Below are 27,515 nucleotides of genomic sequence, written 5' to 3' on the forward strand. Positions count from 1 at the left end.
CGAGCAGGTACACCAACAGTACGGGACGTTTGGTAGTTAGTCCAGGCTTGCAAGTGCATGCTGGTTAAATGTCTAAGCATGCACGTTGTATTTAAATTTTGAAGATTCTTCTCTCTGCTAAAGGTCTTTGAGCATTTCTTACAGATAACTTTTGACTGATCATTCTGATCTTGGTTAAAAAAATTGCTACACTACACTCTTCCTACTATCGAAAACCTTTTCAGGCATTGTGCGCTGTGCTACTTTCACCGAATGGCCACGCTCTCCTAAAACTGTTTTTGTTTTTCGCAAACATTTTTGGCCTGATACGGGCCTGACAGATGACAGCTGTTGCAATGTAGATGGCTGCTGCGGATCATCCTCCTCCGCTTCTGAGCTAGTTGCAGCAGCACCCTCTTCCCCCAATAGCTGCCAATCTGGGTCAACAACTGTGTCATCTATCACCTCCTCCTCAATGTCATGTGCACCTTCCTCAGTGTCACCGTGTAAGGTGCTATAGCGTTCGGGACAGGGCACCATAGTCTCATCAGGGTCACATTCTGGCTCAGTAAACTGCGAGGGCAATGTAGTGATCAGAGTCAATGGAACTGCATCACAATCTAGCTGTGGCTGTGCATCAGTGCACTCCATGTCCGATTCTTCTTGTAATTGGCAGTGTACAATTTCCCTTTCTAACCCAGGCACGGTATGTGTAAAGAGCTCCATGGAGTAACCTGTAGTGTCGCCTGATGCATCCTTCACTTTTGGTTTGGGAGAAGGACACAAGGAAACGTCTTTTTCCTGACCGGGAGCATCCACTGACGACTGGCTGCTCTTACATTTAGAACTTTGGGAAGAGGAGGCGAAAGAGCTAGAGGGTGAGTCAGTAAGGAAAGACAACACTTTTTCTTGCCTCTCCAGCTTTAAAAGCTGTTTTCCTACTCCCAGGTAAGGGAGCCTTCGAGGCCTTGTGTAGCCAGACGATGACGCAGGCTGAACACCTCCAGCCTTAGGTGCTACTGTGCTTTTGCCACTACCACGAGATGCAGCACCACCAGCACCATCAGTACCAGCTGGCAACCCCCGCCCACGGCCTCTTCCACCAGACTTCCTCATTTTTGGGGGGGAGACACTGAACCACAACTCATATTACACCGTCGTAATATGAGGGGCCCTGTGCCAGTACCGCCGCCCACGAGAGAGTGTTCCCCCCCAGCTTGAACAGTGCTCTACCACTTGCAATACTACCTCTCCCAGCTCCACCACTGTGTAGTCTGTGCGGTTAAAACCTTAAATGGCACTGCCAATACGAATTATTTGAAATGATAGATGATAGTTAAAATATACAGGGGCCCTGGCTTCCATTTAATACTTTGCGCCTACTACCACTGTCTTTATTATTTGGGCGTAATAACGGTGTCTGCCGCTGCTTCTTTTTTTCCCTTCACTGAACAAAGCTGAACTTCAACTGTTGTCCCGTTTCAAATATTAAACTGCATTTGGCCTACTTGTTGGGTTGGGGCCTACTAACGGTGTCTGCCGCTCCTTGATGTTCTCCTGGTTTATTTTTCTTGCGCTTCAATCTTCAGGCTTTCGTTTAAATATTTTTTATATTAAACTGCATTTGGCCTACTTGTTGGGTTGGGCCTAGTAACATTGTCTCCTGCCGCCTCTTGTTTTCCTCTACTAAACAAAGCTGAGCTTGAAGCTTCAGGCTTTCGGCCTGTAACAACAATATGAAACTACATTTGGCCTTCTTCTTGGTTTGGGCCTAGTAACGTTGTCTGCTGCTGCCTCTTGTTTTCGTCTACTACACAAAGCTGAGCTTCAATCTTTAGGCTTTCGGCCTATATTTAGAATATGAAACTGCATTTGGCCTACTTGTTTGGTTGGGCCTACTAACGGTGTCTGCGGCTGATTGTTGTTCTCCTCCACTGAACAAACCAATGCCGCCTGTTTACTCCTGTTACCAATTTTTAACAGCTTTTAGCCTACTTTTTTATTTTGGGCCTATATCTGTGTTTCCTCCTCCTTCCTGCCCATTGCCCAGCCACTGCTAGATGAGTCTGCTGGTACATTGACACAGACCACTACATTCCCCTTGCACTCTACACAGCCTGAATCTGACCCTGCTGAAACTCAGGTTCCCCTTCCCGCATACTATACCACCTTACATGGGGACAAAGAGGAAGGTGCAGATGAAAGTGCAGGTTCCTTCAACAGGTGGGGGGGGGCATACTCATTGGCGACATCACTGGCACAGGGCCCCTCATAGTACGCAAAAGTGTCTCTGCCGGTGGGAGGCGCCCCCGCCGTCAATCACAACGCCGTACTTTGAGGGGCCCTGTGCCAGTGGCAATGCGAACGAGTGTGCCCCCCCTGCTTGCTCATGATCACAGCACTTGCAAAGTTGAAATACTTACCTCTCCCTGCTCCACTGCCGTGACGTAGTCCGCGTTTCCTGGGCCCACGAAAAACTTGAGCCAGCCCTACTCCCCCCACAACTGTTGCCAAATGACCCCAAAATTTTCAATGGCTAACTATTATTATAAGGTAAATTAAGATTGACAAGCTTAAGTAACAAGAATTGATGTTTTTGGCATTAAAATGGGCTCTGTTGGTGTTTTCCTGTCCTCCACTCACTGCCGACTTTGATTCTCCATTGACTTGCATTGGGTTTCGTGTTTCAGTCGGATCCCCGACTTTTCGCAATAATCGGCCGATTTCACCCGATCTGACTTTTGACAAAGTCAGGTTTCGCGAAACCCGACTCAATCCTGAAAAAGTAAAAGTCGCTCAACCCTAGTGCTCAGTGCTCGGCGAGTACACCGAGTACACTGATAGTGTAACGAGTAGTGGTGAGCACGTTCGCTCATCACTAGTAATATCTTAAAAGTGGTGGGCCAGCAGAATATGCCCTGTTCATATGAAATTAGTGGAGAGCCAAAGCTGAGTGCCTATTAGTCGTCTCACTGAGACATGTGACGCCTGTACATGAAATTGTGTACTCCTGGCCTTTATGTGACACAATTCTATTCAAACACATATGCATACTTTTTTTTTCAAATAGCAGAAGCAACAGTGACCTCTGCAGGTTGAGAATATGAAAACTACAGAGTATAAAGTGTGAAACAAACAAAATCACACATGGCAAATATACGGTACAATGCTCCTCTTCACCCCAAGTGATGGACCATCTCCCAGGACTCTGTTATATGGTTCCTGTGGCTGTTGCATTTACGGTCATCTAGTGGCTGTGTCTCTTAATGCCATTCTGTAAACATCTATCCAAGCAATTCTGTGACTCTAATTGTTGTGTCTGTCCTTTGGCTTTAATTGCTACTGCTATTTCAAGGCTGTCACTATCAGGATTGTGCTATGCCATGTTCTGTTATGGTTTAGCTGTAATTTTTATAAAGTACTGTAGTTTTCACTGGTGCACGGGTCCTGATCTTTGCTTCATGTTAGGACTTGATGTTCATTTTTTAACCTTAGTAAAGAATATGCCATTATTTATATTTTAGAATATTTTGTCATTACATTAATTATTTAAGTGCAATATTACACAAATCGATTTTTTTATGTTATGTAAGCATGCTCATTCATCCCTACATCAAAGAAAAGCAGTAGTGCTGAGACTTGTCTTATAAATATTCAGAAGAAAAAAGGGTCGAATTTACCTGTGGAACTTGCATTGTGCTTTAAACTTGTGAAGTTGTTGCCAGCACTCTGGTGACTCTAGGTCCACAGCCACTTGAAATTCATCTTTTCCAGGCAGTTGTCCGACTTTATAAACTACCCCAGTGCCAACTTGACCAGATGGTAAAAGAACTTTCACTCTGCTCCCAAATTTCAGATCGATAGGAGAACGAGGAACAAATACACGGAAACATTTAGAAGCCTTCTCGGCATTGGTACTGCAATTAAAATAATTGATAATTGTGAAGCTTCATAGCGTTTAGTAATAGTGCAAGAGAGTAAATGTAATTCACATTCTACAAAATACAAATGGCTATAGCTGTAATATGTAAAAACGCTGAGCAGAATCCACAATGCTTTCTCCATTTAAAAAGCCCATTAGCAGTGTTCTCCCTCACCAATTATTAAAAGACAGAATTTGCTGCGAGGTGAAAGAACATTTCAGAATTGAAAACTGGCACATGCTCAGTAAAGGGAAGTGATGGGCTAGCGAGGAAGTGCACTGCCAGTACACATTGAAAGGGAGAGAGCGCAGCAAGTAGAGAGATCATACTGAGCATGAGTCGGAATTGACAACTGGTACATGCTCGATATATCAGAAACAAGACCTATCCCTGAAACGGAAAATATTAATGAGGTTCAGTTTCAGGGAGGTAAACACAGATGTGGGGAGTAATTGCAGCATGAGCACCCTGATGACAGCACCATTTCATGGCAGTAAAAGAAGCAGGGGGCAGTGACCACAGTCTAGTCCCTTGATGAAATTCTGTTTGAGGTTTCCCAGTGCATGCTGAGAACAAATCATAAAAAATAGGTGCAGAGGGAGAATGATTAGGAGGTTTCAATGTATGTAAATTACAAAAGTGGTTAGTTTTTAATATTAAATAGATATTGACAATTACTTTTTGAACAACCCCTTTAACCAAATAGTCAATTTACATGTACTAGGGATGGGGCAGATTCCTCTAATTTCCTGAAAGAGTACAACATAACTAAAAATTTCACATGTCTAAGCCTCTTTTATCTTGTGAATAGATAGTAGAGTTTTAACTTGGAGTATATATAATGGGAGTTCTGTTTGTCACTCTCACAGTCGTTCTGAAAAGTGCATGCCAATGGCGCTTTATGAGAAGAACCACATCAGACAAGTATTCTTGTAGAAACGCTGCTATGAAGGAGAGCCAGGGTCACCTCCTGAATAGTAAGTCATACATAATTTTTAAAATGATTGCTAGTAAAGGAAACAGTAACTAGTATACAATGTGGAGTCTTCACATAGCTATGTGTAATGAAATGGACATACTGTCCTCGAAGACATATATATTGTTGTAATGTGCAAAGTAATGTGAGGCAGTGAGCGGGGTCATATGCAAGGGTCGCTATGTTTACCCCAGGATGTCCACACAAGCATATTGAGGCCATGGGAGTGCATTGCAGTCACAGGCATAACTGTGATTGCAATGCAGAACAAAAGTGAGTCTTGGCCTTGGGCAAGCTATTTGTCCAGGGCAGATGTAGGAAAACCCATCATGGCCTTTTATTTTCATTTTTTGAAACGGACTACAGGAAGGTAGTGGGGCAGTCCATTTCCTCCCCAGGCCGGGTTTTCCATGTGGCCTATGGCCACAGGTTCTTGTAAAAATCTTTGCAGCCGAGGGTTGGGTGTGTCAGTGTGGAGTTTGCAAGGTGCAGAGCAGACAGCTCTGCAAAAGCTCAGCCTGTGTGAGGGAACACAGAGCCAAGCGGAGTAAACTCCTGGCACCACGTAGCGTGATACGGTGGCGCAGTCACCCTCGGCAACCGGACGCATTTACAGACTGTCTTGTTTCCTGGCTGCAATCCGGAGAATACCTTTTGTTTTGTTCTTGAGTTTTTGGACATTAAAACTATCTTTACTTTGAACTTTCCTGGGTCATTGCCTCATCACTGCATAGTGAGGACACCGCTGCACTACAGTAAGGACGCTGAATTGTGGATTGAAAACAGGAGTCTCACTTACTGGACTGTAGTAATGTCCTGGGTTGTGGCTAAGGTGGAGGATTTTAGGGACAGAAGCAATAAGCCTGGAAGAGGTAGAGAAACAGTGTGTGAAGATGCTCCATGTTGTAAAGGAAACATCTGTGAAGTCATGCACACACTATTTAATGCACATAATTCCTACCAAGTTACTATTCAGTAAAAAATGGTTTATTGTTGACTGGTGGTTTTCCTAATTGAACCTCTCAACATTTGGTCCTGGCCCACAGAAGTCACTGGCATCACGCACGCAACCTGCAAGGGCGTAGCACCCCCATAGACAAAGTAAAAACACCAAACCAAGATCCCCATCTTCATGTAGCATGCTGGGGCATGAAAGACAAGTACCTCACCTATGGTTATCGCCCCCCCACCAATTTACGTATGGATGTAACAACCTATCCAATAGACTCTGTCAAAGTGTCATATATAATTGACAACCATTTATTAATTTACCATTCAGGAAAGAACACACAGGGACAAGCTGAAGGTAAGGAAGAGTATTTGAGAGAAGAAAGTCCTTCTAGGCCATGACATTCATTCAGTAATGTCCAGTTCCTGTCATATGCAGATTTCACCTGGTCCCCTGGATAAAAAAAACATTAAGATGTCAACCACATGAACGTAATGAAAATAACCAGTTAACTTTCCCCACCAAAAATAAAAAATTGGTCAATCATGAATTGGTTCTGTCAACTGTTTATGGTTCAGAGGGAGACTTCAACTGAGAATCTACACATTTTTTGTATAATTGTTTTTGTCAGCTTTACCTTAGCAATCAGACAATCATGAGATTTTAAAATGTATGGCCTTAAAAGTTCTGCAGACCAGGTGCAGGTCAAGATCCCAAAGACCCCCGCTGAATGCTTAAAACATTGTCCTGGATGAGCATGTGCACAGAGACAAATACAGACGCAAAGACGCAAATGTTCATGCAGGAGTTGAGTGCTTTTGATTTTTTTCATACAACTAAAGAAAATGCTTCCAAAATAAATATATCCATTGGCATTTTCCACTGTTACACATATTGCACTTCTAGCCATTTATATTTCTTACAATCAGGCCTGGCGATAGGGGTGGAAGACTGGGAAATGGCCTAGTGTCCTCCTCATTCCCTTGGGGGCCTTCCGTGTTTGCAACAGAAGCTTCACTGATAATAGCATTATTATAGCTTTACCATCTGAGAAAATAAAGAACCTCATCCACAACTACCACAAAAGACTTCAAGCTGTCATTGATGTTAGAAGGGGCAATACACGGTATTAAGAAATGGAGTATGTGAACTTTTGATCAGGGTCATTTGACTGTTTTGGGTTGTCATTATGATTTAGAAAGAGAAAACACAGTAGTTTGACAAAAAATGGCTTCACTAAACCACTAACCATGAGTGAAGAAAAAGTTTTGGTGCTATCATTCATATTCTCTGAAAAAAGGCCAATAAGGCAAAAATTCTGCCGGGGTATGTAAACTTTTGAGCACAACTCTAGCTCTCATTAGTTCTACAGTCATGGTCACAAGATTTGAGATTGACACAAATTTTGGTTTTCACAAAGTTTGTTGATGTTTTAGTCATATATTTTTCTGGTTAGTGAAGTACAATTATAAGAATTCCATATGTTTTTATACTTTGACAAATACACCAAGTTTATGTAAGGACTCAGTTACAGATTTGAAATTTATTTTCAAGATTTCTGCAATTAACCCTGCCATGCTGGATATCAACTTTTGGGCCAAATCTTGACTGATGGCAACCATTCTTATCAAATCAGTTTATGGAGTATATCACAATTTTAATGTTTTTGTTCGTCCACGTACTTTTTAAGGATTGAGCACAGGTTTTCATTAGGATTAAGATCTGGGGATTTTCCTGGCTATAGACCCAAAATTTAAATGTTTTGTTCACTGAGCCACTTATTTGTGAAATTTCCTTGTAACATGGTGCTCCATTATGCTGGTAAGTTCACTGTTTATCACCAAATTGTTCCTTGATAGTTGGGAGAAGTTGCTCTTGGAGCATATTTAATTGCCATTTTTTATTCTTGGCAGTGTCCCTAGGCAAAATTGTGACTGAGCCCATTCCTTTGGATGAAAAAGCAACCGCACACATGAATAGTCTTAGGATACTCTACTATTGGAATAATACAGGACACATGGTAACGCTCACAATTGCTTCTGTGAACAATCATTCTTCCAGATGCCCCAGCCTAAAGGGGGCTTCATCAGCTAAAGCAACATTACTTCATTCATCTGCAGTTCAAACCCTGCACTTCCTGCAAAGTTATTTTCTTTGATGAAGCCCTCTTCAGATTATTTGGCACATATGGAAGAATGATTGTCTGAAGAAAAAAAGTGGGTGCCACCATGATTCCTCTTTCCTGCCAACAGTAAAGTATCTTGAGACGATTCATGTGTGAGGTTGCTTTTCATGTTAGGGAGTGGTCTAACTCACAATTTTTCCTACCTTGAAAGGAGAATGGCAATTAAACATCCTTCAAGAATAATTTCTCCCAACGATCCAGAAACAATTTGGTCAAGAACAGTGCTTTTTCCAGCATGATGGTTCACTATGTCACAAGGCAAAAGTAATAACTAAGTGGCTAGGTGACCAAAACATTGAAATTTGGAGTTCATATCCAGAAAGCTCTGCAGATCTCAACTCCATGGAGAACCTGGGGTCAATCCTTAAAAAGCAGGTGGACAAACAAAACACAGAAACTGTGATAAACTTCAAGCATTTATTAGACAAGAATGGGTTGCTCTCAGTTAGGATCTGGCCCAGAAGCGGATATTCATAATGCCCGGGCAAATTGCATAAATCATGAAAAATAAGTGGCAAAACTGTAAATATTGAGTTCTTGAATAAACTTTATGCATTTGTAAATAAAATTAAAAAAACATATTAAAAGCTTAGAATTGTACTTCATATAACAAAGAAACATCTGACCAAAAGATCTAGGGACACTGAAGCAGCAAACTTTTTTAAAACACCAATTTTTGTCAGTCTCAAAACTTTTTATCTGAATACACACTTGCTGATTAAATCTCTATTTTATAGTTCATAGCCATTGACAATTTCAACACTGTTTGCCTTTTCCCTTTTGCATCTCCTCCGCTGTGCATTCGCCTTTTGTTTCTGTGCAACTCATTCAGTTTTTAACTTCTTTTTCACATATATTTAAATGTAAGGTTTACATTTTTATTTACCGTATTTACTTTTCTAGATATCTACCCTTTTTATATAAAGAATACTTGTCTTCTTGGAGGTGTCGAACAGAATACTCAGAAATAGGATGCATTGGGATGCAGTCAGAAAGTACTTTGTTTTTTTATTGAAATAGTATCCATGGTTAAATGTAGAAGACATTACAAGTTCTCAGACTGAGAAGAAGTCTTCAGGAGTGTGTTGTCCTCCAGATAGGAAATTAAATGATGAATGAAATTAAATTAAATGATCGATTTGCACAAAAGATGTGTCATGATCTTTGTTAACACATGGGAAGCTTTGCCAGCCTGAAGGGAAGCATGATAAACTGACAATGAGCACTGTGAACTACTAGGCAGAGAAAATTCTAGTGTAGACATAGGCATCCTGGATGTCTAATGAAGACAGGAACTCACAGGGCTCCATGTAAGCTGTGTCTGAAACAAAGTGTTGTATTTGGCAGCACTGTAGCCCAACTCACTTATTAAAGGGAACTTGTCACCAGGTTTGGCCAATATGAGTTACGGCCACCACCTTTCCAGGCTTATATACAGCAGTATATACAGCAGAGCAAAGTACTGCAGTGCGCAGGCGCCGGGAAAGGTCAGAGAGGCCTAGCACCTGCACACTGCAGGACTTTGCTCTGCCCTTAACAGGGCAGATAAGTACACCTGCACCGAAGCGCGATGCTGAGCAGACTGTGTGAATGATGTCGGGACGCGTCATCTACATGACAGGAGAACAGGATTGCAAGAAGATGGGAGGCGCCGGACCAAGAAGAGCAACACCCCTGGGACCGGACCACCCTGCAGGTGAGTATAATAAAAGTTATTTTTCTTCTCTTACATGTCAGGTTGTGGGCGAAATACAGCATTATAGAATGCTGTATATAAGCCCTGAAAGGCGATGGCCATAACTCATATTGGCCAAACCTGGTGACACGCTCTCTTTAAGATATTTCTGACTCAGCCATACTTCTTAGAAACTACAAGTCTGAATAAACACCTGTGAATCTTTCCCGAGACTAGGGGGGACAATATGGCTTGGTAGAAACTAGAAGCATTTGGAGAATGGGGAGACAAGATCTGTAAAATGGTTTTAGGGGATGGTACAGAAGTCTATCCAGAAGAAATGACCTCTTATCCTGGCACTTCAACTACTGTGAGCCGAATGTCCCTGAAGAGAAGATGATCGCCCACCTAAAAAGAATCTTCACATGGGCTATCAAGCGAAAGATGACTTTTTGATTCTTGACTTGGTGATCTGGTGAAGTTGGCTTGGGGAGTTCCAGTATAGCAATAGATTTGAGGAAAGATTTTTCTTTTCTTAAGATGCAGACAGTTTGAAGAGAATTGGATAACAGACCATAAGTGGCAAGTCCTGTGCCCTTGGTTCGCACCTTTTGGTCTTGATTGTGGAAGCAAAAGTTCTCTTGCATTCAGTAACTTCCAAAATAATAATTTCATGCAGTCTGGTTTCAAAAACAATAGAGTATATAAGACACAGGCTTGCATTAATTGTTTTTTTAAGTTGAATCTGCTCTTCAAACTTAGAGAAAAAGAAATTTCCAGATGGCAACAACGTTGCCAGACACCTGAGGAGAGCATCTGGTTGTCTCCTGAGAGGTATTTGCCCACATGCATGATCTGATTGAATAATTCAGAAAGTTTTTGAGCTGGGAACAGAAGATTAGCTGAGAAAGGATTATAGAGTATCCAGATGCTTAGGTTTTTGAAAATGCCTTTCTGGGTGTTTCTATTCTCTGGTTAGAATTTCCTCAAAATGGTTAGAGGAATTTTGGATGCCACATTTAGAAGAGAACAGCCCACTTCCTTCACTTGTAAAATGACAATGACTGCGTGAATGAGACTATCGACCATGTCATTTAAGTTAGAGGGTGGGTCAATGTCCTGATAAGAGTCAAAATCAGAGTAAGGCCACGTTCAATATTTGATCAGTATTTTTTGGTCAGGATTTCTAAGCCAAAACCAGGAAAGGGTGAAAAATGCAGAAATGGTGCAAGTGTTTTTTATTTTACTTTCCTCTGACTGTTCATGTAGCCTAACATTTCTCCTTTCTCAAAGAGTGGAACTGTGGAAAGAGGGAGAGAGGAAAGGAAGGAGAACTGGGTGAACCAGACACCAAAGGACCCTAGGGGAAAATCCAAGGAGTGGTTGCCTAGTTCACTTACAGCAGTTGAAATAAATATTGAATTTTCCAAGTAAATATATTTCTAAAAGTGCTTTTGACATAAAATGCTAACCAGATGTCAGTAACAACCCATCCAATCCACAGAAGCAAGAGATCAAACCAATGAAGCCTATAAATTGAGCTATGTGTAATAACGATGATGCAGGTGACCTAGTCCTACCATTTAAAATAGAGTACAAACAATGTGACTGACTCAGCACTGTTTCCACTATCTGCAGTGAGTTAAAGTGGCCTATCCCACTCAGTTACCCAACCTAAAAGACAAAGAGTACATAAGAATTGGAGAAAAAAAGGAACAATAAATAAAAATCCATGTACAAAGAGATCTAGGAACTTCAGATATGTGTCTTCCTCCTATGTAACAATAAGCTGAGCTGACATTAATTTGGTGCCAGCGGAGGAGGAGCAACTTTTTTTTATATCATATTATCAGCCTCTTAGCAGCAGCAGCCCACACCCAAGATTACTGTGTCCTGCAATGAAATGCCGCCAAAAATAAATATTTAACTATCTTTTATCTGTATTGTGACACATCTGTATGTATTACATACAGGAAAGATATATATCTGGGTACCGTGTTAGCCAGTAGATAGAAAAATATTTAGAATTGAGAGTCCTCAGTGGTTGATACCTTTTAATGGCTAACTGAAAAGATGGTAACAAATTGCAAGCTTTCAAGACTACTCAGGCCTCTTCATCAGACATAGACTAATACAAAATCTGAAGAATAGTCTATGCCTTAGGCCGGGGACACACTTAACGTATAAAAAAACGGTCCATTTTTCACGGCTGAGAATCGCACAAATGTTTCAAAAACAGTGATCCGTGTGCAGTGCGAGGATGCGATTTCCTCGCATCAAATGACCCGTGTGACATCCGTGTGACATCCGTATGGCATCCGTATGCCGAGATTTTCTCGCAAGCTTGCAAAACCGACATCTAATGGATTTATGTGCTCAAATGTTCGGGAAAACATATATACAGTATATATATATAGAGATATGTCATTGAGACACATATATATATATATATATATACACTCACTGGCCACTTTATTAGGTACACCTGTCCAACTTCTTGTTAACACTTAATTTCTAATCAGCCAATCACATGGCGGCAACTCAGTGCATTTAGGCATGTAGACATGGTCAAGACAATCTCCTGCAGTTCAAACCGAGCATCAGTATGGGGAAGAAAGGTGATTTGAGTGCCTTTGAACGTGGCATGGTTGTTGGTGCCAGAAGGGCTGGTCTGAGTATTTCAGAAACTGCTGATCTACTGGGATTTTCACGCACAACCATCTCTAGGGTTTACAGAGAATGGTCCGAAAAAGAAAAAAAATCCAGTGAGCGGCAGTTCTGTGGGCGGAAATGCCTTGTTGATGCCAGAGGTCAGAGGAGAATGGGCAGACTGGTTCGAGCTGATAGAAAGGCAACAGTGACTCAAATCGCCACCCGTTACAACCAAGGTAGGCCTAAGAGCATCTCTGAACGCACAGTGCGTCGAACTTTGAGGCAGATGGGCTACAGCAGCAGAAGACCACACCGGGTACCACTCCTTTCAGCTAAGAACAGGAAACTGAGGCTACAATTTGTACAAGCTCATCGAAATTGGACAGTAGAAGATTGGAAAAACGTTGCTTGGTCTGATGAGTCTCGATTTCTGCTGCGACATTCGGATGGTAGGGTCAGAATTTGGCGTAAACAACATGAAAGCATGGATCCATCCTGCCTTGTATGGAGCATCTTTGGGATGTGCAGCCGACAAATCTGCGGCAACTGTGTGATGCCATCATGTCAATATGGACCAAAATCTCTGAGGAATGCTTCCAGCACCTTGTTGAATCTATGCCACGAAGAATTGAGGCAGTTCTGAAGGCAAAAGGGGGTCCAACCCGTTACTAGCATGGTGTACCTAATAAAGTGGCCGGTGAGTGTATATATTCTGTATTTATATTTCATTCAGCGCGATATCTGTGAACAGCCGGTAATTCAATTGCCGGCTTTGCATTTCTCCTGCCTAAACCCGACAGGATATGAGACATGGTTTTCATACAGTAAACCATCTCATATCCCCTTTTTTTTGCATATTCCACACTACTAATGTTAGTAGTGTGTATGTGCAAAATTTCAGCGCTGTAGCTGCTAAAATAAAGGGTTAAATGGCGGAAAAAATTGGCGTGGGCTCCCGCGCAATTTTCTCCGCCAGAGTGGTAAAGCCAGTGACTGAGGGCAGATATTAATAGCCAGGAGAGGGTCCATGGTTATTGGCCCCCCCGTGGCTAAAAACATCTGCCCCCAGCCACCCCAGAAAAGGCACATCTGGAAGATGCGCCTATTCTGGCACTTGGCCACTCTCTTCCCACTCCCTGTAGCAGTGGGATATGGGGTAATGAAGGGTTAATGCCACCTTGCTATTGTAAGGTGACATTAAGCCAGATTAATAATGGAGAGGCGTCAATTATGTCACCTATCCATTATTAATCCAATTGTATGAAAGGGTTAAAAAACACACACACACATTATTAAAAATTATTTTAATGAAATAAACACAGCGGTTGTTTCAGTATTTTATTGCTCTCTCAATCTATCAGCAACACCCTCGCTTGGAAAAATAATAAACGCACAAGATACATACCCTCAGCTGAACCGTCACGTCCCACGAGGTAATCCATGATCTGAAGGGGTTAAAATATTTTACAGGCAGGAGCCCTGCAAATGCAGCTGTGCTCCGTGCCTGTAATCCCCGGCGAATGAATGAAATGTAGGTCATTGACCTACATTTCCTTCAGTCGCGGTGATGCGCCCCCTGGTGGATGTCCTCATATGACCTGGAGCGTGGGAAAAAGTTCCCAGGCTGCAGTTCATGAGAACATCCAGCAGGGGCGCATCACCGCGACTCAATGTAAGTATAGATCACTGCTTTCCTTTCAGCACCCGGGGATTACAGGCACGAGCGAGTGGTTTATCGCAGCTCGTGCCTGTAATATTAGTTAACCCCTTCAGATGGATTACCTCGTTGGACGTGATAGGACATCAGAAGGTATGTATCTTGTGCGTTTATTATTTTTCCAAGCGAGGGTGTTGCTGATGGATTGAGAGAGCAATAAATTATTAAAACAACCGCTGTGTTTATTTCATTAAAATACTTTTAAATCATGTGTGTGTGTGTTTTTTAACCCTTTCATACAATTGGATTAATAATGAATAGGTGACATAATTGACGCCTCTCCATTATTAATCTGGCTTAATGTCACCTTACAATAGCAAGGTGGCATTAACCCTTCATTACCCCATATCCCACCGCTACAGGGAGTGGGAAGAGAGTGGCCAAGTGCCAGAAAAGGCGCATCTTCCAGATGTGCCTTTTCTGGGGTGGCTGGGGGCAGATGTTTTTAGCCACGGGGGGGCCAATAACCATGGACCCTCTCCTGGCTATTAATATCTGCCCTCAGTCACTGGCTTTACTACTCTGGTGGAGAAAATTGCGCGGGAGCCCACGCCAATTTTTTCCGCGATTTAACCCTTTATTTGAGCAGCTACAGCGCCAACATTTTGCACATACACACTACTAACATTAGTAGTGTGGAATATGCAAAAAAAAGGGGGATATGAGATGGTTTACTGTATGTAAACCATGTCTCATATCATGTCGGGTTTGTGAAGGAGAAATGCAAAGCCGGCAATTGAATTACCGGCTTTTCTATAGAACACCGCTGCGTATTTCTCGCAATGCACACGCATGGTCCGTGTGTAATCCGATTTTTTCTCGCCCCCATAGACTTGCATTGGCGAGTCTCGGCCGAGATACGCTGACAATCGCAGCCTGCTGCGAGTTCCCTCGGATCCGAAATACGGTGGAGAAAATATCGGATGATGGGAGCTGCACCATAGATTAACATTGGGCCGAGTGCTATGCGATTTTTTATCGCATAGCACTCGTCCGTATTACTATTATATTATATTATTATTATTAGTGTGACCCCGGCCTAATGAAGAGACCTGTGTAGTCTCCAAAGCTTGCAATTAGTTACCATCTTTTCAGTTAGCCATTAAAAGGTATCAACCACTGAGGACTCTCAATTCTAAATATTTTTGTATTACATACAGTCATGGCCGACAGTGTTGGCACCCTTGAAATTGTTTAGAAAATGAAGTATTTCTCCCAGAAAATTATTGCAATTACATATTTTTTGTTATACACAAAAAAGGCAAATTAGAAATAATTTCACACAAACCCCCAAAATTGGGTGGACAAAATTGCTGGCCAAAATCCTCAGCTTAATATTTGGCTGCACACCCTTTGAAATAAATAACTGCAATCAATCGCTTATATAACCATACACAAGCTTCCGAGACCTCTCAACTGGAATTTTATACCACTCTTCTTCTGCAAACTGCTCTAGGTCTCATGTTTGAAGGGTGCTTTCTCCCAACAGCAATTTTAAGATCTCTTCACAGGTGTTCAATGGGATTTAGATCCGGATTTCATTGCTGGCCACTTCAGAACTCTCCAGCGCTTTGTTTTCATCCATTTCAAGGTGCTTCTTGAAGTATTTTGGGGGTCATTTTCCTGCTGGAAGATTCATGACCTAGGATGCAAACCCAGCTTTCTGACACTAAGCACTACATTGTGACCCAAAATCCTTTGGGGATCTTCAGATTTCATAATGCCTTGCACACCATCATGGCACCCTGTGCCAGAGGCAGCAACATGACCACAAAACATCTTTAACCCCTTCCGCATGTCATGTCCCTCCCTTTGAAGTGGGCTCCAGCAATGAGCCCACATCTTTCCTGGCACGCGTCAGCTGTTTTGAACAGCTGACATGTGCCCCTAACAGCCGTGGGTGGAATCACGATCCACCCATGGCTGTTAACCCATTAAATGCTGTCAATCTCTGGCAGTGGTATTTAATATGATCGCGCCGGAAGCACATCACTAATCCAGCCCATCGGCACTCATGCCACATGACTGTGGGTCACAGATGGGTTGACATGACAACCTGGGGTCTGCAGGAGACCCTTGTGGTTGTCATTGTCGGATTGCTATGAGCACCGCCCAGCAGTCGCCGCTCATAGTAAGTGAGCATTTCTGCTACACACAGACGATCTGATCATCGCCTGTGTGTAGCAGAGGCGATTAGACAACTGCAGCTTCTAGTCTCCCATAGAGATTATTGAAACATGCAAAAAGAAAAAAAAATTGTTTTAAAAATATTAAAAAAATACAAAAGTTCAAATCACCCCCCTTTCACTCCATTCAACATAAAACAACAACAAAAAATCAAATATACACATATTTGGTATCACTGAGTTCAGAATCACCCGATCAATCAACATAAAAAATTAACCTGATCGCTAAATGGCGTAACGAGAAAAAAAAGTCAAAATGCCAGAATTACGCTTTTTTGGTCGCTGCAACATTGAATTTAAATGCAATAACGGCAGATCAAAAGATCGTATTTGCATGAAAATGGTATCTTTAAAAACATCACCTCAGCGTGCAAAAAATAAGCCCTAAACAAACCCCAGATCACGAAAAATGGAGACGCTAAGGGTATTGGAAAATGACACTTATTTTTTATTTATTTATTTTTTTAACAAACCATGGATTTTTTTTTCACCATTTAAATAAAAAACAACCTACACATGTTTGGTATCTATGAACTCGCAATGACATGGAATTGCAATTTTTTCCCATTTTCGAGTACATGATATGGTAAAACCAATGGCATCGTTCAAAAGTAGAACAAGCCCTAACATGGCCATTTTGACAGAAAAATAAAAAAGTTAAGGCTCTGGGAAGAACGGTAGCGAAAAACAGAAATGCAAAAAGGTCTGTGGCATGAAGGGGTTAAACCTCTACCATATTTTACTGTAGGTACTGTGTTCTTTTCTTTGTAGGCCTCATTCCATTTTTAAATAAATAGTAGAAAGAAGTGATTTACCAAAAAGCTCTATCTTGGTATCATCTGTCCACAAGATGCTTTCTCAGGAGAATTTTGGCTTACTACTGTACATTTTGTCAAGCTGTAGTCTATCTTTTTATGTCTGTGTGTCAGCAGTGGGGTCCTCCTGGGTCTCCTGCTATAGCATTTCATTGAACGAATAGTGCGCACTGACACTGATGCACCGTGAGCATGCAGGACAGCTTGAATTTCTTTGAAATTTGATAGGTAAACCTTGAGATTGTTGATTTTGTTCAACAAATTTAGTTCTCAAGTCATCAGATAGATTTCTTCTCTTCTTTCTGTTCTCTATGCTTACTGTGGAGCATGCAGACACACAATGCAAAGATTGAGTCAACCTCTTCCCTTTTTATCTAGTTTCAGATGTGATTTTCATATTGCCCACACCTGTTACTTGCCACAAGTGAGTTTGAACGAGTATCATATGCTATAAACAAAGTTGTTTACTCATAATTTTGGAAAGGTGCCAACAATTTTGTACAGACCATTTTGGGAGGTTTGCATGATGCTTTCTCAGGAGAATTTTGGCTTACTTCCGTACATTTTGTCAAGCTGTAGTCTATCTTGTTTATGTCTGTGTGTCAGCAGTGAGGTCCTCCTGGGTCTCCTGCTATAGCATTTCATTGAACGAATAGTGCACACTGACACTGATGCACCGTGAGCATGCAGGACAGGTTAAATTTCTTTGAAACTTGATAGGTAAACCTTGAGATTGTTGATTTTGTTCAACAAATTTAGTTCTCAAGTCATCAGATAGATTTCTTCTCTTTTTTCTGCTCTCTATGCTTACTGTGGAACATGAAGACACACAATGCAAAGATTGAGTCAACCTCTTCCCTTTTTATCTAGTTTCAGATGTGATTTTCATATTGCCCACACCTGTTACTTGCCACAAGTGAGTTTGAACGAGCATCATATGCTATAAACAAAGTTGTTTACTCATAATTTTGGAAAGGTGCCAACAATTTTGTACAGACCATTTTGGGAGGTTTGCATGAAATGATGGCCAATTTGCCTTTTTTCTCTGTTTTTTTTTTGTGTTGTTCCAATACACACAAATGAAATAAATGTGTATAACAAAACATGTGTAAAAGCAATCATTTTTTGGGAGAAATACTTCATTTTCTGGAACAATTTCAAGCGTGCAAATACTCGGCCATAACTGTATATACAGTCATAGAATTTTTCATCAAGTTTGGGAACTTCATTAGTGTATATTATTGTTCTTGACGTATGTAGACATGTTGGTGCAGGAAGAAGTTAAAGGGAATCTGTCAGCAGCATTTCACACATCAAACTCTTTCTATGTGCATGTAGCTCTTTCAAAAACAAGTCTAGCAATATCCTCACATGACCAGTCCATTCCTCCATTACTGAGAAATCAGTGCTTGAACTGAAATACAAATGGGGCTGAAGGACTATGGTAGATTTGAAACTTGTATGACTCCAGCTGTAATCTCTACACCGCCTCCTGCTTGACTGATATCTCCTTTTCCTGAAAGTGTAAGGGTGGGCCAGGGCAGTAGTCGTGACTGAGGACTTCTGCTCCATCACACCCTAGCCTCCCCTCACATAAACATAATGTCCATTAGTAAGTGTACCTGCAGCGCCCCAGAGTCCTGGTCGTTGCAGTACTGTGGCTCCGCCACTATGGGGAGCCATGGTGCGTTCGATGGCACTGAAGGAGTTCGTCTGATCAGGTATCACAGACACCAATACATTTCACCGCAGGGCCTCCGGGGGGAGCTAAGGGTTCTATTCATTAGGCCACTCCCCACCATAGTGGGTAAACTGGGGGTCAGGCAGGAAGTTAGTAGAGTAAGCTGACTGGATTGAACGAAGCAACACCTAGTGGCAGAGGGTGTCGCGGAGTAAGAGACAGTAGGGTCTCTGGCAGGGGTGGGATCCTGACAGAGGCTTGGCAACGAGAAAGAACGAAAAGGGACCGCGCCTGCTCCGGGTAGCGGCGGTGCCCAAGAAAGGACTAGAAGCGAGATAGATTGTGCTGAGTGAGAAACGAGATCAAGCGATAGGAGAATACCAGTAGGGGTCGTGCTGTAAGACCGGAGCAACATCCTACTGAAAATAAGAATAATGGCGGGTGCACCACTAGAATATAGGCAAGTATATAATGAAGTAACAGGGTGCTACATTAGGCATGGAAACAGCAAATATGATCAAAGAAGAGAAAGAGCCAAAAAGAATGTGCACACCTACTACAAAATATCTAGCAAAATATAGAATAAATTTTATTACAAGCAAAAACACCATACAAATATAAAATCAATTAAAAAACGTGTAACAAAGTACACAACACCCCAATATAACAGCCTATGCAGGAAATGCGAAATCTGCAAAAAACACGCTAAATACACTGTGCTGATAAACACCTAGTTCACAAGAGATACAATATGAGGTATGCCAACATAAATGTTTATAACAGAAATGCACGGACCAAGCCCTCTAAAAAGTACACACATTATAGGCGTCCCTATATGTGTCCTAAATGAAAGCACATGTAAAGGGCATATAGCGTGTACACATATACAATATGCTAGTGGCCCTGAATGGGTGAAAGGAATGCTGCAAATGAGTTAAATTTCGCAAAGTACCAGCCTGCAATAAAACCTGGGAACCACAGAGAGTGGAGAGAAGCTCAGGTAAAACAGGCAATAAATGCAACCTGGAGCCCAGTCATGTATCTGGAAAAAAAAAAAAAAAAAAAAAAAAAAAGTGGACCACAGAGAGAGCAGGAAACGCTGTGCAATGCTGAAAAGTGAAGGCAGCAGGGAAAATAGTCCACAAAACACCCAGATGTGTCAGGGCCAAAATGTGGGGTGTGGAAAGATCCCACGCGTATCGCTGCTGAAAAGCAGCTTCGTCAGGGAAAGTAGTACACTTGAGCAAGTGTCCGCTTTATATATGTATAGTATAATGAGGACATACTATACCGGTGTGCTGCGTCTGTAGCACAGGACCAGAAGTGAGTCAGAGGAGGCGGGGCCTGCACTGATGTGAGGAAACAACCCAGCAAGTGAATACACTTGCATGGATAGAGGAAGAGGAGCCGCCGAGAGAAGTATTCAGGCAGAGAGAGGAGAGCAGGCGCAGTGTGCGGCCGCACAACAACAACAAATAGAGCAGGATCAGAGAAGGAATGGAGCAACAGTAGCGCTGCAGGCATAGAAATGAATGGAATTAGAACGCACTGCATATGAAGGGAAACCTAAAGATAAACTGCATAATAGTTACAAAATGCATGTGGCTATGAAATAGAGCCAAGGATCACATATAAAAAAATATATATAAGATATATGTATATCAAGAAAAACCCACCAAACCCAAATATATAGAGGGGTAATACAAAATAACAGGGGGTCAGGATATATGCAAAAATAAATATAACCATAAAGAAATTCATATAGATGCCCAAGGGCAAGGTACATAGAAAAACTTACATAAGGGTATACAAAATATCCATAAAGATTTTTTGTAACAAAGAGATGTCACATATACATATATACACACATATACACATATATACATACATATATATATATATATATACATACATACACATGCATACATACATGCCTACACACATATACATAATTAATTGTACAAAGAACAGTACGGTGTCCACACATATGCTCCAAGAATGTTCCAGAATACGATGCCTACAAATGAATGCTCTAGTCCAAAAGATGCTGCGCATTGTAGCTGGGGCAAAAAACTTTGGCCAAGGGTAAGACATGCCCCCGGGTAAAGAGATCTTGATCCTGCCGTGGGGGAAATTTAGACGTAAAAAGATGTCTCCAATAACACGAACACCACAAAATAGCACCATAGTAAAGGGATACAGTCCAGAAAAAGTTATTTCTTTATATGTATATAATAGTGGTCCAAACAGAACAGGGCCATATTGAGAAATAAGAGTCAGCCCAGGAATCCTGTATATAATAGTTCTTCGTTTAGTCCTGAGGGTGCCATAGAGTTGAGGCGAAAGATCCAGCGGGCTTCATGTTGGAGGAGAAGTCTACGTCGGTCACCACCTCTTTCATTACAGAAGATTTTCTGCAGGCCAAAAATTGAGGTATTCCTGGGACTGCCGCCGTGGCTCTTGAGATAGTGGAGTGCTATGGGGGTCAGGACCTTACCCTTCTTACGATCCGTAGAAGCCAGATTGATTGTTGACAGGTGCTTCTGTGCACGTCTCCTCAACTCCTGCGAGGTTTGACCGACGTAGACTTTCCGACAGGGACAGATGATTGCGTAGATGACAAAACTTGACCTGCAATTAATGTATTGATGAAGAGAGTGATCAGTCTTATCAAGAGGGTTAAAGAAAGAATCCTTAGTTGGTGGCATATAGGGACATATCACACAGTCCCCACAAGGGAAAGAACCACAAAGGCGAATGCCTCGATTTAGTTTCATGACAGGCCGTAAAAAATGACTCCTAGTGAGTAAATCCCGAAGATTCGGGGCCCTACTAGCAGTCAGCAAGGGTCTAGGACTAACACAAGACGATGTTTGGGCATCCGAAGTAAGGATATCCCAATTTTTTCCAAGAATCTGTCTCACCTCATTCCAATTCGTGCTGTATGCTGTAACAAATCTAACGGAAGAATCCTGAGGGCGAGAGTGTGGTATCAGAAGAGACGCTTGATCAGATGCTCTGGCGCGTTGAAATGCCTTGGATACTGTCCTGCGCGGATACCCTCTTTGATGGAACCTCATGGTCAGGTCTCTAGAATGTTCTTTGAAGCCTGCATCTGTAGTACAATTCCGGCGGGCCCGCAGGAATTGCCCCACTGGGATACCTGTCCGAGTGTGGAGAGGGTGAAAGCTCTGGAATTGCAGAAGATTATTGGTTGCCGTTGGTTTGCGATAGAGTTCTGTCACCAGTCTGACACCATCAATCGTGATTTGCAGATCTAGAAACACAGCTGAATTAGGGGAACAAGAATGCGTAAGAAAAATGTTCAACGAATTATCGTTGAGTTCCCTGAGAAATTGAACACAAGCTGCTTCTGAACCTACCCAAACAAAGAAAACATCATCGATGTAGCGATACCAATGTTTAACATGATCTTTGAATCCCGAAGAACAGAAAACGACAGTCTCCTCCCACCATCCAAGGAAGATGTTTGCGTAAGCCGGTGCGCAACGTGCGCCCATGGCCACGCCGGACACTTGCTTATAGTACGTCCTGTCAAAAAGAAAGAAATTATGATACAGGATAAATTTAAGCAAATCCAAGATGAACGAGTCATGCAGGCGGTTACTGCCATCAAGACGGTCAAGGAAAAACTCTAGTGCCTGGAGGCCCTGTGAGTGGTTAATATTAGAGTATAGAGACTCTACATCACAAGTAACAAGGATTTCTTGACCCGTCAAAGTGATATTATGGCATGCCCGAATAAAATCTGATGTATCCTTAATGAAAGATGGTAAAGCGGAGGCAATGGGCTGAATGAAAAAATCAACGTATGTGCAGGCCCGTTCGCACATGCTCCCGATGCTGGACACTATCTGTCGGCCGGGTGGTTTAAGGGCATCCTTATGCACCTTGGGCAAGAGATAAAAAGTGGAAGTGACAGGATTCTCACACCACAAAAAATTTTTCTCACTAGCTGAAATAATGCCCATGGATGCAGCCTGATTAATCAACTTGTGTAATTTCTCCAAAAACAGCTCAGTTGGGTCCGAAGGCAACTTAACATAGAATTGTCTATTGTCAAGCTGTCTATGGGCTTCTTCCAAATAAAGGTGGGTGGACCAAAGAACCACATTCCCACCTTTATCAGCTTCCCTGATGATAAAGGAGTCATTGTTTTTCAAAGACCTAACAGCTTTTCTTTCCTGTAAGGAGAGATTATGCACATTCCCAATTGTGGAGGGAAGATGAAGAATGTCTCTTTTAGTTAACTCAAAGAAAAATTTCACAGCTGGAACCAAGGAAAAGGAAGGGGTGGTGGTAGATTTGTTTTTATATGGAAATTTGATCCTACCTGGTGTGTTTGTATTCTCGTCCAAAAGGTCCAGGAGGTCCTGGAGTACTTGCTGATCTTGAAAAGATGACGTTTGGATGGTATCCGGTTGTTTATGAATAACCTGTAGGATCAATTTTCTACAAAATAAATAAAGATCTTTCACAAGATCAAATTTATCCGAGGTTTGCGTTGGAGAGAACGACAAACCCCTCTGTAATACAGAATGTTCAGCTGGCGACAAAACATGGTCAGATAAATTAATGACTTGTAATGTTGAACATTGTACCTGAACTGTAACATCAGAGGGGTATGCATCTGAAGATGTATCTAACGCAATCTGGTCTTGTAAGTCCGACGATATGGTGAATCCGGCCCTCTCCGATTGGATTGGCGCTTTCTTGGTTTTCTGGTGTTTGCGACCCCGTCTGGTCCTGTGTCGAGGTCGCTGCCGCCCGAAGACAAAAAATCACTTGAGCTTGTAGCGCCTGCCGAGGTCCCAGGAGGTGCAGATGAGAAATGAGAAGTTTGCACTGTGCGGGAATTGCCTGTATGCCTCCAACGGAAGGCCCTCTGATTATCAAAATCTGTCCGATCTCTCTGAAATTTTTTATGTTTGCGGTCAATAACCTCTTTCTCAAATTTATCTAATGTATCTTTGAGTTTCAATTTAAAAGGTAAAACCAATTGCACCTCATCAAAAGTGCTTAGTCTGCTTTCCAAATCTTTTATATTCTGCTTCGTGGAAACAAGAAGCTGTCTATCATGCTCTAAAAGCATATTAATGATAATGCCAGAACATTGTAGTAGTCCTTTTTCCCATATAGTTTGGAAGGAAGATGATGGTTCCCATGCTGGAAAGATTTGTACACGCAAACCCCGTGGAACCATTCCCACCCTCAGGTATTCTTCCAGGGTTCTAATGTTCCACCACAGGCGCACCGCTAATTTATTAGCCGCCGTCAAATCTAAAGAAAGTTTGGTAAAATCTGAATCATTGACTACTGGTGTAGTATTAGAAAACAGACTAGAGGATTGAGAACGCCACGCAGCCTCTCTGGCGTCCCAGTCCATAGCCACGGACACAGCAACAACCGACAACAAATAAGAAAAAAGAACAAAATACCGTATATATATCTATATGACTATAAACAACTCCCACTGGAGTATAATCAATAGGCCGTGTGCTACCCGCCAGAAAAGAGAAACAACCCCATAGAGAGAGGTGTATAACAAGCAACTGAAAATAAGAATAATGGCGGGTGCACCACTAGAATATAGGCAAGTATATAATGAAGTAACAGGGTGCTACATTAGGCATGGAAACAGCAAATATGATCAAAGAAGAGAAAGAGCCAAAAAGAACGTGCACACCTACTACAAAATATCTAGCAAAATATAGAATACATTTTATTACAAGCAAAAACACCATACAAATATAAAATCAATTAAAAAACGTGTAACAAAGTACACAACACCCCAATATAACAGCCTATGCAGGAAATGCGAAATCTGCAAAAAACACGCTAAATACACTGTGCTGATAAACACCTAGTTCACAAGAGATACAATATGAGGTATGCCAACATAAATGTTTATAACAGAAATGCACGGACCAAGCCCTCTAAAAAGTACACACATTATAGGCGTCCCTATATGTGTCCTAAATGAAAGCACATGTAAAGGGCATATAGCGTGTACACATATACAATATGCTAGTGGCCCTGAATGGGTGAAAGGAATGCTGCAAATGAGTTAAATTTCGCAAAGTACCAGCCTGCAATAAAACCTGGGAATTTATTCTATATTTTGCTAGATATTTTGTAGTAGGTGTGCACGTTCTTTTTGGCTCTTTCTCTTCTTTGATCAACATCCTACTGAGGCGCATTACCGGTGGCCGGAACGCCGAGGGAGTGGAATAGCATACAGCTTCAAGCCATACTCCAAACAGCGGCAGGACAGTCAGTCTCAGGCGGGCTGTCTAACACATATCACCTATGAAGTCTTGGGAGGCAATTGCGGGAGAGGGGCGTCTCTAGGGTCCCGGAAGAACTCCAGGCCTATCCGACAAACGGGTGCCGTTCTAACTGTAACATCAGGAAGGGACGGAAGATTAGAAGAACATCACTTAATCGAGTTGTGAGGGAACTTAAGAAACAGACACAACGGTTGTGGGGTACTTTCCGTAAGCATAGCAGGGAAGGACTACAACACATAGCGCTAAGAAGGAAGGCACCGATTTCCACCTGTGAAGAGAACTCTGGAGGTGCCATTGGACCGGCCGGACTTGCGCAGCCTGGTGAACCGTATTCTGGACTGAGGACTCAGAGATCTCCAGTAAAGAGGTAAAGAGACTGCAACCTGGTGTCCTCATTATTTACCGCGACCTGCACCCCACAACTGCACCGTTACAATACCACTATTTGCACCGGACGTCCCCCACCGACAGACAGGGCCACGGACCGGGTCTAGCCACCGTGACAACCCCAAGACTGAGACTCAGAGGCCCGGCTCCGGGTACCCCTCGGCCCTGTGGCGGTGTGGGGGCGCTCCATACCTGTGTCTCCAGGTTCAACTCCTTCAGAGTTTCCTCTCTTCTGTAGGGGACTCTCTCCAGACGATTTCACACAAACTGAGGCACAGTCCATTGCAACTTTTAAATGAACGACTTTACTGGTTTCTTTACACAGCACATTCTGGTACTCCACAGCTTTTATCACAGGTTGCACAATACACTTATCTTCATCTTTCCCTGCGCTTCTCTCATGGCTGCACAGCACGAACCCGGGTCAGACCATCCCAGACAGTCTCTCAGCGTCCTCCCTGTTTGCCTCTGCCACGGTTCTGTCTGTTTCACCCCAGACATCAGATCATCTGTACCCGAAGTCAGTTGCCACATGGAGACTGACCTGCCCTTCTGTACTGCCATAGTTTCTCCTGTGGTACTTCTTATGGCCTCCAGTACATTACGGGGACCTACCGCCTTTAATAGTAATGCAGCATCCTCTCTGAGTCTCCTGCATCCCTGTACTCTCCTGGCCTTTCCTTCAGCTTCTGCACCACACTGCTGTATCCCACTGTAGCTCTATCTTGCTGTTTTACTGGCCTGTTGCTGTCCTGGCCTGTGGCTATAGATGGCTGGGCTCCTGTCTTAAAATGTTATGGAGCTAACTGCCCTGTCAGAGCTCTCCCGCCCAACTGAATCAAATTCTAGATGCTTCCCAAGTTAACGGTCCTTAGCTCCTCCCACTTAACTATTTACACTCCACCCCCATCTAGTGGGCGAACTAGGGTACTACGCTCTCCCTAATAAATATTAGAAACAATACAATATTTAAAAGCATAAATAAACATTAAATATCCATAACATATTTCAGGGCTTTAGTCAACCCCCTTACAAAATCACACAGCATAGAGGCTGTCATTCAAGCAGGAGGAGGATACACTAGGCTCGCAATAGAGCTGGAGTGACAGATCTACAAATAATTATTTAGCCTAGTTTGCATACCAATTCAAATGCTGATTTTTCAGTAATAGATTGGTCTATGCAAAGGTATTGCTGGACTTAACTTTGAAAAAAGCTACATGCACAGGAAAATTGTAAGTATGTCACTGAAATATGAGTCAAAAAGTGGAGTTTAAAAACGCAAAATGTATTATTTTTATTTTTTTTACTCATTTATATAGTGCTATTAATTCCACAGAGCTTTACAGTCATCATTGGCACTGTCCCCGGTGGGGCTCACACAATCTAAGTTCCCTATCAGTATGTCTTTGGAATGTGGGAGGAAACCGGAGTACCCGGAGGAAACCCACGCAAACACGGAGAGAACATACAAACTCCTTGCAGATGTTGTCCTTGGTGGGATTTGAACCCATGACCCCAGCGCTGCAATGCTGCAGTGCTAACCACTGAGCCACCGTGCCGCCCTCATTCAAGGAATCTTTGTCTTGGCTGGAAGAAAATGTATGAAAAATCTGTCTATACAATACATTGGACATGATAGAAACTTGACAGCACTTACCGAGTCGTCTGTGCAAACTGTCATTCACATCCACATTTGATTCAACAATACCATCAGTAGCGTCCGCATATTGAGGCATGAAATTATCTGATCTTCTAACATCTTCAAAATGAACATATTTCTGCTGCTGTGGAACACGAAGAAATAAACAGAACAAAACAAAAAAATGGAAAACATTATGTAGAAAAATAATGGTAATAGACATGTTATGAAAAAAGTTCTAAATGTATTATTCGTTACCATTTTAGATAGTTGCTATTCTTATTACATTTTTTTAGTCCCTTGTTCCTTTCCATTGTTCCCCTTTTCAACTTGCTTTAATGTTTCGTATTGTTGGACTCTGGGCCAGACTGGGACACAAAAATAGGTCTGCCACACAAACCCCTCCGGCCCACAAACTATAACACTCCCCACCCCCG

General features: G+C 42.3%; 1 protein-coding gene across 1 annotated transcript in view; it reads right to left on the reverse strand.

Annotated features, from left to right (window-relative positions):
• The window catches only part of LOC143817695 (uncharacterized), a 164,823-nt gene that overhangs the window by 62,686 nt on the left and 74,622 nt on the right, over positions 1-27,515 (reverse strand). Inside the window, exons 7-9 of the mRNA XM_077299184.1 lie at positions 27,097-27,223; positions 6,151-6,280; positions 3,660-3,896 (exon numbers count right to left, since the gene is read on the reverse strand). Of these exons, the coding sequence (XP_077155299.1) occupies positions 3,660-3,896; positions 6,151-6,280; positions 27,097-27,223 (494 nt within the window). The remainder of the gene's footprint in view (positions 1-3,659; positions 3,897-6,150; positions 6,281-27,096; positions 27,224-27,515) is intronic.

This window comes from Ranitomeya variabilis, chromosome 3 (assembly GCF_051348905.1).
Source record: "Ranitomeya variabilis isolate aRanVar5 chromosome 3, aRanVar5.hap1, whole genome shotgun sequence".
Classification (NCBI taxonomy): domain Eukaryota; kingdom Metazoa; phylum Chordata; class Amphibia; order Anura; family Dendrobatidae; genus Ranitomeya; species Ranitomeya variabilis.